Source organism: Populus alba, chromosome 9 (genome assembly GCF_005239225.2).
Source record: "Populus alba chromosome 9, ASM523922v2, whole genome shotgun sequence".
Lineage (NCBI taxonomy): Eukaryota > Viridiplantae > Streptophyta > Magnoliopsida > Malpighiales > Salicaceae > Populus > Populus alba.
This window is the reverse complement of record NC_133292.1, coordinates 3705351-3715379: the sequence shown is the minus strand read 5'-3', so window position 1 is coordinate 3715379 and position 10029 is coordinate 3705351. Positions and strand designations below refer to the sequence as shown.

At 32.6% G+C, this 10029-nt stretch overlaps 1 protein-coding gene across 1 annotated transcript; it reads right to left on the bottom strand.

Annotated features, from left to right (window-relative positions):
• Positions 1–3228: 3228 nt before the first annotated feature.
• LOC118053736 (uncharacterized) lies at positions 3229–4951 on the bottom strand. The gene has a single exon (XM_035065082.2). The coding sequence runs from the start codon at positions 4365–4367 to the stop codon at positions 3429–3431; it is 939 nt and encodes a 312-aa protein (XP_034920973.1). The 5' UTR covers positions 4368–4951; the 3' UTR covers positions 3229–3428.
• Positions 4952–10029: the final 5078 nt, after the last annotated feature.

Here is a 10029-nt window from a genome sequence, read left to right as displayed (position 1 = left end):
TCAGCATTAAAATTCTCATAGTTGAGTAACTACGGGTTTGTTAACATAAAGATCTTTACAGCGAGGAGTCATTCTCACAATTGCACAAAAAGACATGATAGAAAAAGAGGATTTGTCATAAATAAATAAATAAATAATTAAGACCAAAATATAAATAATACAATGGTGTTGGTCCTGCCGCCAGAAAACCCAATAACATTAGATCTTGTCTCCACCAAGACCCAATAGTGTTAGGTGTGGCTACTCAATCAGACCTAGCAGCTTTTAAACATCTTGGCAACCAGATTTAGACTGCGTTTACACCTGTGTTTTGGTAAATTTTGAATTTTTTTTTGCTAAAATTGAGTACGGTTTGTACTTTTTAGATCGTTTTAATGTGCTGATATCAAAAATGATTTTTAAAAAATAAAAAAACATCATTTGCATGTATTTCGGCACGAAAAGCTATTTGAAAAACAACCGCTACCACACTGCCAAACACGCTCTTAATATTATTGAGTCTGACTTTTCCACTATATTTAAGGTTATTAGGTCTGGCTTGGCCTCTTGACCTAATATATTTAATATATTAGTCTTTTTTGTGTCATTTAGGATTTTTAATTTTCATTATGTATAAAGACAATCTCAATTGTTTTTCCAAGTATACTATTATTAATAATTTGACTAATTGGAGTTTTGATTGCTTGTGAAAATATGATTAATGTTTAAAAAATAATTAATTGTTTAAAAAATTGTAATTTTTCGTAATGCTTACCGTCTAGTAGACATCTCCAAGATAAGATGCTATTCTGAAGTGACAAAAGGGTTAATATGATGTTTTGAATAGTCTATGCGTACAGCTTTACTTTTTCTTCGATGAATTTTAAGTTATTTAATTCGTTTTTTTTTTTAATTGTCATTACTTTATTTGTTTTGACCTTTTCGAGGATATCTAGGAATAGATTTTACAGGAGAGAAGAGAGTTCTACTGGTTTTGGCTTTTCCACGAATTGTTTTCCTCCTTCGGTGGTCGTTTCGGCCTAGCTATTTACAAGCTTACTTCAAATTTGCCCGGTCCCCACCCCAGGTTTCATTTTTCTTTTTCTTTTTATTTTTTAAATGAACAATTTATTTATTTTGAGAAGCGGCACCGAAAATTACCTGACAACCTCTTCTCCTATGCATACGTGACTGTACTTCTCAGACAACAGCCTTCAGAATATCTGAAAGGCCAACACTGATCAATGGTGTTGAAGTGGGCTGTCTATATGACACACGTCACAAACCTCAGATCCAAATTACTATAAACCCGTTTGAGTATCATTATCATTACTTATTAAAATATTTTTTTATTTAAAAATATATTTAAATAATTTTTTTTAAAAATATTATTTTTAATATTAGTATATCAAAATAATCTAAAAATACTAAAAATATATTAATTAAAAAAAATTAAAAAATTTTAATTTTTTTTAAAATACTTTTAGAACTTAAAAAATAAACAGACGATCAATTAACTTAGAGGGTGCTTGGCTTAGAAGTGGTGTTTTTTTTTAAAAGATATAATATATTTTAAGTACAAAGCACACCTAACAATACTTTTAAAAGCTATAAAAACATATTTTTTACTTAAAAAAAACATAAACTACCTCATATCTAAATACTCTCTTAAAAGATCAAGAGGGTTTGGTCTCACATTTTAAATAATTTTTTTAAAATAATGAATGCATTTATAAAAAAAATATTTTTTAAAAATAATTAATACTATATTTCCATTTCCAAACCGTTCTAATTTTAAAATTTCAAAATCTTTAGTCAGAGTGTTGAAAGGATTTAACGGCTTTTGTCAAGAGTCTTGAAAGTAATTAACACTTTGTGGGGGCAACTTTCGGTCGAATCGCGTGACAACAATGACATTTCTTGTTGTTTAGGTAGAAGCTCAAGAACCCTCCACCACTCCTCTCTACCTTGTCACTTTTTGTTGAAGACTTGGCCACAGGCAAATTCAAACGCCTTCTTTTAAGACGTTATCTTATGTTTCTTTTCCCCCTACCCTCCATGCCCTCATAAAGACTGGTAATTACTCGCCAAACATGTATAATTTTGTTGGCATTGAGTGTACTATCATCATCGTCGTCGTCTTTATGAAAGCATGCTGCTCATGTTTCCTTCATTAAGATTTGTAGTTGATCACCCAGCATTTATAATCATGTTTCTTTGCCACTTTCTTTAAAGCCAAGAACTAGAAGGAGGGAATCCCAGAAGGGAGAGAGACAGACAGAGATGGAAAAAAAGGGGTAAAATTCCGAATGTTTTTCTCAAAATAAATAAATAAATAAAAGGAGTTACAAAAGAGATAAAGGATACAAATCCTAGAAAGAGTGAATGGAAATTCCAGAATGGAGGAGGACTACCTCTTATTATATGACTCAAAGCTTTGTAGACATTCCTGAGAAAAACAAAAGGCGTTTTTATCCAACTTTCAACTATAGTACTTTTAAAACCTCAACTTCTAGCACAATGTCTAGCAGCAATTAGCTGGACATCATTGTGTGTGTGTGTTTTTTAATTATTATTATTATTATGGATTAACTTGTGTGTATTTCCATTAACGTGTAAAATTTGAATGAGTAAACGCATCATTATATGTTTTGTTTTCATGTGTAAGTGTGCATATTTTTACATTCCTGCTTTCATACTTGACACAGGGCAGCATTTTGTTTGAGTTTCATACATCAAAGACGCCTGAGAACTTTCATCATATTCACATTGATCTTCAGTGCACATTAATCTTTTTGTCTCACCAAATCCAAGTCATTATTGAAATATTAGTATCCATTTTTCTTTTCAGTGGACAGCTCAGTGGAGAACAAGCCCTTATCTCAGCTCTGATTTCTGGCCTAAGTGAGATTTGCCAGAAATTCAACTTATTTTAACAATTTTACCAACTAACCGAAGCCATGTGCAGAGATTGAAAGCGAGCATGAAAAGAAGCGAGAGTAGTGATTAGAGCACCATCTTGATCGAAGAATTACGGTGCCCGTTCGATGATGAGAATTGGTGGCCCAATCTACCATATGAATGATTTAGTTGACTGGAGACATGTATCATGACAGAAAACAGATTACCCCACCAGACACCCCACTTGACCTAACCAACAGATGAACAGAACAGAAGTAAGCAGAAGCTGTCCGTTGGCCTTGGAATACTCAAGGTTCCATGCCTAACCAATATATTGCAGACTGGCAGTGGCTATTTATGGACGATCCAAATGAAATATGAACACAAAATTTTGAAATATCAGTACACAAACATTCATTTTGAAAAGTAAATTGGTACCAGGTATAGAGTAGAGAACGTAGAATGCCTAAGGTAAGACTGTTGATTGACTTGTTGGCAAGTAAAAGAATAACGAAGCCTCATTTCATGTCAATTTAAAGAAAAGTAAATTAATGCATAGCGGGCATCTTGTCCAGGGGTCTGAATGTTGTAGGGGAAGAAGCCAATGGGAGTACCTGAGAAGAACTTGAATGATATTGTGGTAGATGATGTAGAATTTCACTTTCTTTGTTCTTGCCAACAATAAAGCCTAAAAAGGACCCTTCTGTCTCTTCTGTAATCATCGTTGAATTAGATACTTTAGTCTCTGATGAATCTTGAACAGAAACACAATTTTTAGATGCCCTTTTCTCGGCTTCTTCCATTAACCTTCTAAACAGTTTCGCCTCTGCATCCCTTAAGAACTTGAATCTTGGAGGTGGGGAAGATCTCAGCCGGCTAAGCTCTGCTTCCACTGATGATTCAAAGAGTGGATTGAATCCATGGTGATGATAAGAATCCAAAACATTGACAGGAGGGGATTTTAAACGTGGAGAAGCCAATGGAGAAAGGAATGGGGTGTCAATAGTCACCATAAGATCACTCAAGCTTCTTGTCCTTGACCCCTTTCTGCTCCTACCGCCTCTGGACTTCCCATCATCAGACTCCAAATCCTCCTTTGTTTCCTCTTTTATAGTGAAGAGAAATCTAGGTGGACCACAAAGGTTGTGCAGCCTCATGATCTCAGACTCCGCACTTTCTTCACCAAATGCTTTTATAGGCAAATCTTTGCTTGTGCCTAATTCTTGGTCTGGTTCTTGGAAAGGGGCTTCTGGATCTCTCACACCATCTTGAGTAATGTTACTTCTGAAAAAGGAGGGTTTTTTCCAGCAAATAAGATGAAAGAATCCCTTAGCATAGTTGCTGCTATAACCATCATCTTCTTCAACTTCTCTGTTGCTGATTCTCTTCTTCCACCATATCAAGTAGTAAAGCTCTGCAACAATTGCTAAAAGAAGGCAACTGAAGACTAGGCCTAAACCAATACCTAACTTACTGAAAGATGTCATGCTGGAATGCAAATTCACATCTCAATAACAACTAATCTTTGTTTGAATTTTGCTCAAGTTTTTCTCATCTGATAGTCAACGTAAAATATCAGAATATTTAACAAATATAAATCCTTCTGTGTTCTATCAGAAGAACTTCCATGAGGAATTCACAAAGAACCAAAAACCCATCATAGCCAAAATAAGATAAAGGAAAAATGCAAGACTACTTATGCTGGAAAACACCAAAAAAAAAAATATTTAAAAGAAAAGGGAAACTCTTGGAGACTACCCAATTAATGAAATAAAAACCCTCTCTGGTGAAATGTTACTCTCAAATCAGAAGCTAAGGTCTAAGAGCTCTCAACATGAACTAAAACAAGAATTATAGGTATCTGCTATAAAATACACGCTACAAAGGATTGCGCAGAGAGCATTTTTTTGCGAGTACAATAACTAATAGGAAACCCAAAACCAAAGATATGAGAAAGTATTACATGATTTATGGGATGGGAAAATCTTGTAAAATGCGTGTGGAATTTAGCTGGAGAGGCGATTCACATGGGTTTGCCATAAGATATGCATTAAATATCAAGCATAGACGGCAGTCAGGAAAGGAAAATAGAAAGAGGAAAGTGACTAAAAAGGTTAGAGTAAATTATTCTTTAGTACCCATCTCTTGAAACTTATTGCAAATTTGTCCTTTTTTGTCAAGAAAACCTACAATGTGCTCTTTTAAATCCTATATAACATTTAAGTTATTAGATGAAAACCAACATAGTGGGGGTTTAGAGAAAATGAAAACATTTCAGCAAGACAACGATCGATGATAATCAAGGGATTAAGTTATATATCTTCAAACATGAAGGAGTAGGTTATAATACTTTAGAAAATTAAAGACGAAAGGATAATTGACTCAAAAGGCTAAGATTCTTGGTCCACTTAAAAAATGAAGGGCGGTGATTGCAGCACCCATGGGGAGTCCACGCCTTCTAACTGGAATGGAAGACACTGCCAAAGAAAACACTCAGCACCCATGTCCTTCCTAGCTGGGTGTCACTTCATTAAGGTTTTAATCAAAGCTTGATCCAGCTTTTACACAAATCTAACTGGGCACATGCAAAGGGGAGTAACACCTCCACAGGATCTCAACTTTATCCATCGTCATATTTGAGTTTTCTGTGATTATAATGTTTGGAAACACAATTGTACCAGTGTTTTTTAAAAAATTATTTTTTTATTATTAAAAATTATTTTTTATATATGTTTTGGATTATTTTAATATTCTGATCTCAAAAATAATTTTTTTTAATGTATTTCGGCATAAAAAACGCTTTAAAAAGCAATCGTAACCACACTCCCAAACATATATAATTTCTAAAAGCCATGCATGACATGAATTGACGGAGCTTCTCCTAGAAATGAAAGGTGTTTTGAGTTTAATCATAAAGTTATGATTTGAGGGAGTCACCATCAAGTATCAAAGTCACTAGAAAACCTATAGTCCATGAGAGCTTAGGTAAGGAGATTAGTTGTGTTAGGGGAAGACGCATTACTCTCAGTGCATTCTACCTAAGATAAATTGTATTATTGATTAATTGTTTTTCTAGGTTATGTTTCAATCTGTTGGTTTTGCCCAATGTTTAAAACAGATCTTTATTTATGAGAAATTCTTTACCTTATTGAGTTAATTCCTAACCGTTTTAAAACTTAAATTTTAACATCGCTATTATTAGCTAGATACTTCTCATTCCTAACATTTATTGTTATTAATTCATTTAATTTAATATCACGAGTATACATCACGTGGCAAAATTTTTGCCTCGAATATTAATTAAACAAATTAATTTTGGTGGTATTTTTGAAATCCTGGCTAAATCTTAATGGATGATTATAAACTAGTTACGATATCTATTTTGTATTTTTAAAATATGATAAAATGCATTTTGTTTTTTTAGAAAGTATGCATGAATTTTTTTTTAGAATTTGGTAGTATACAATTAAAACATTTGGGTTAATTATTTTTTTTATATCTTTTATATGTTCTATCTTTTTCTTTTTTCTATCATTTATTTAACATAAAATGAAAAAAAAGTAATAAAAAGAAAATGCAACACACACACACACACACTTATTCTTCTTTTTTATTATATTTTACTCATACACCCTACAATTACATGTTTACAAACAATACAAACTCAAAATTTTAAAATGAAACACATAAAACATATACAAAATGGATATTTTGGAATTCATAAAATAATCTAGGGAAGTTGCTAGAATTCAGAGCAATGCTGGAAGCCTTTAAAATTGTAGGAACAGTGATAGAGCATGGGTCTCATACGCCATCATTAGTGCAAACAAAAATGGGTGGATCACGTAGGTCTCCTCTTCCTCCTTATGTTTGTACTGGTGATTTCATACACCATCATCTACATATCAAAGAAAAACACACAAGCAATAGCTTTTACTTTTGTTTCTTTTTTTAGATATGATTCTTTTTTCCTCTTGGTTTTATTCTTCTTCAGGTAGATGTGATCAAGATGAGTAATTAGTGAGGAGGAGGTTAACATAGGGAGGCTATTGTCCTGATGTTATTGTTGCTCGCCGAGAGGGAAAAAAGGGTTGTATGGTTGTTACTATAGCTTCTTATGGCAGTTGGAAATAAGAAAGGCTTGTTATGGTTTAGCTTTGTGGTGGTTATGGAGGAAAAGGTAGTAGGCTAGTTATTGAAAATGGTAGATGGTGGCTGGATTGTGTTGACGTAGGTAAGATTCAAGTGAAAGAAGATGGTAGGGATATGATTTTTAGTAGAGAAGCTCATGACAAACGTAAAACAAGTAAAGGAAGGCAAAGGGTTATTCTTGGTATTTTTGTGGAAGAGGAAGATAAGTTGATATTTTTAGTTGGTGAAGGCTATTTATGGTGGTTCAAGGCTGGGAAAATGGTGGTGAGATGGAGTTATAGTGTACCAGAGACTTTGTGAGGAGAGAGAATGTGAGCTGCCAATGGTGAGGATGGGGGCTAAAAAGTAGTATGTGTTGGTTAATGTTAGGTGGCGGCTAGGTTTAGGTATAATGGAGGCTAGGTTTTTTTTATGCGTGGGAGAATAGAGGGATGCTAGGGTATTTTTAGGTTTTATTGTTTTTTTTTTCTTTCTGATCTTGAGAGGCACGTCTCCCTTTTCTTTATTTGTGTCCAATAACCACCTATTTATAGGGAAAATAATTTATCTTTTTCTTCCTCATTGCTTGGTTCCAAAAACTCTTTGGTCCCTCATTTTCTTCCTTTGCATTTTGGTTCTTTTATCCAAATATGATTTTTTTTTTTGTATTTTAATTTTTTGAAAAAAGCAATGTCAATGCCGACTCGTTGAGAAAAAATCAACGATTTTGAAAATGGCGCATTAAAAGCTGAACGCATTGAGAACAAATTTTAATTTTTAATTCTTTTGAGAAGACATCAAAAATGCTGAAAATGACGCAAATATGCAAGGAACCTTTTTTTTTTTTTTTACTTTTTTTGTATTTTGAAAATATTAAGAAAAAACAAGGGGTTAAAATTCAGGTTATGAAAAATATAATCACTGATGGATTTCAGACAGAAAAAGCGCACCCTATAAAAAAAAGCTATCGACATCATTTTTTCAATAATACCTTCGGTGAGTATGGTATATCATCGATAAAGAATACCATTTGTAATTCCATTGGTGATTTATTTTCATATTACTGATGGAATTAACCTGTCAGTGAGTACATGCTGTTAATGACATTTGCTGTAAATTTCTTTAAACTTTTTGTGATTCTAAAAGGGATTTATTTAATTGGTGATTCCATCTTCAATAATAAGTGGCATTTCAGGTAATTTTTTGTTTACTCATTGAAACTTTCCAACAGAATTAGTCTGTTGGTAAATCTGTTAGTAATTTATTTTATTTTTTTGAGAAAACTAATAAACTATATGGAAAAAATTAAAAGGAATTAAATTAAAATAAAAAAACCAAATGTTTATTATAGATTTTAAAATTCATCATTTTAAATATAATTCATCGAAAAAAAAAGGGTTGAAGGAGAAGAAGGAGACATATCTTTGCTAGGATCAGAAGGCAATAAGGTGGACCACATGTACCACCCATTTATGATTCCAACTCCATGTACAATCACTAGAGTTCGACCATCTCAACACTAAATCGTTTTGTCTCAGTAACAAGATAAGTCATTCAAGCTTAAACTTTTTAGTTTAAAAATGCCTAGAACTCTAGAGATTGAGTGCTTAGAGCTGATTGCAAGCATCCAATAATTGAAATACAATGAATCATCCACAAATCCTTGACCATAGTGTTTCAGATACCATAAACCCAATTTTTATTGGGTCTACTGCACGATTAATCCTTTAACCACAAATCTAGATTGAGTTTCATATGGGTCAAAGGATTGTACCCGTATCTCTCATGCAACCGGTTATTATATGTTTCATGAAAAAACTAAAACAAAACAAGTCAACAAATTTAAAAAAATAATGACTTAAGAAAAGATTATTGAAATCCAACTTACCATGAACTTCTGAGCTAACTATGTACGAGTTGTTACACCCCATTCTGATGGTTAACGTTTTGCATGTGAGTTTCAATAAGAAAACTTCATCATAGCCTACAAAAGAAAACTGTTGTTAGTTAAACATTTTCATATAAAACAAAAACAATTAAAAAATAGATGTAATAAAAAAGAATCTTACCATCCATTTTGCATACGAAACAAACGGGATGGATCCGCCAGTGTGCGCAATAATTTAATCATGAAACTCCATGTTGTGGTTCTCTGCACCAAACTACAACCGCTGTAAAAAATGCTCAAACATCATGTGTTGGATGTAATTTTCCTATATCGCCTTTGAGACGTGTAGTTGTTTGAAATCACTCCAAACCATCACATCTCTCAAACTTGGAAGACCTCTTTCTTTAGCAATTTTTTTTTAACTTTTTTGCTCCTTATACCAAGAATTAAGCAACCTATATGATCAAAATGAATTATTGGTTAAGATAATGAAAAATAAAATTTTAACATTTAAATAAAAATTTTAACATTTTGAATTCAATCTTACCTAGTTGCATTGTGACTCGCCTAAACCCTTCTAGCAACAATGTTGGCAGCCTTATCCCAATACAACTTTTCCTTGCACATTAAATTTGTAAAAGAATTAGTTTATTAAAATTTAAAAAACTATCTGAATTAACATAATAAAAAAAATATGTTTAAATTTATACTAACCTTAAACTTTTCGAACCATGCATCAATCATAGGTTTTCATTTAGGATTTTTAGAAATTTGACTTCATTGAAACAATAACATTTACATCGATGATTATATCGTCGATGTAATCATACGAGCAACCTCTACATTTGTAAACTTAAAATTTCATTCGTTAATTAAAATTAATTTTTAAAAAATTATTAATTGTTTGTTTTTTAATAGTGTAGGAAAAGAAAACAAATTTATATTGAGTAGTTAAGCTTCTACTAAGCAATGTACTTCTTAGTATATACATTCTGCTCAAAATGACCCCTTCTTTATGAGGTGGCATCGCACTTGATGAATGCTCATTTATGGTTGAAACCTAGCGATTTATGATCATTAAAAGAACTGCTAGAAAAAATAACATCGCTCCTATCCGTACGATGCACTAC

What these genes read in the sequence shown, in the direction of transcription:
- LOC118053736 (XM_035065082.2), bottom strand. Translation starts at nt 4,367, where the DNA reads ATGACATCTTTCAGTAAGTTAGGTATTGGTTTAGGCCTAGTCTTCAGT.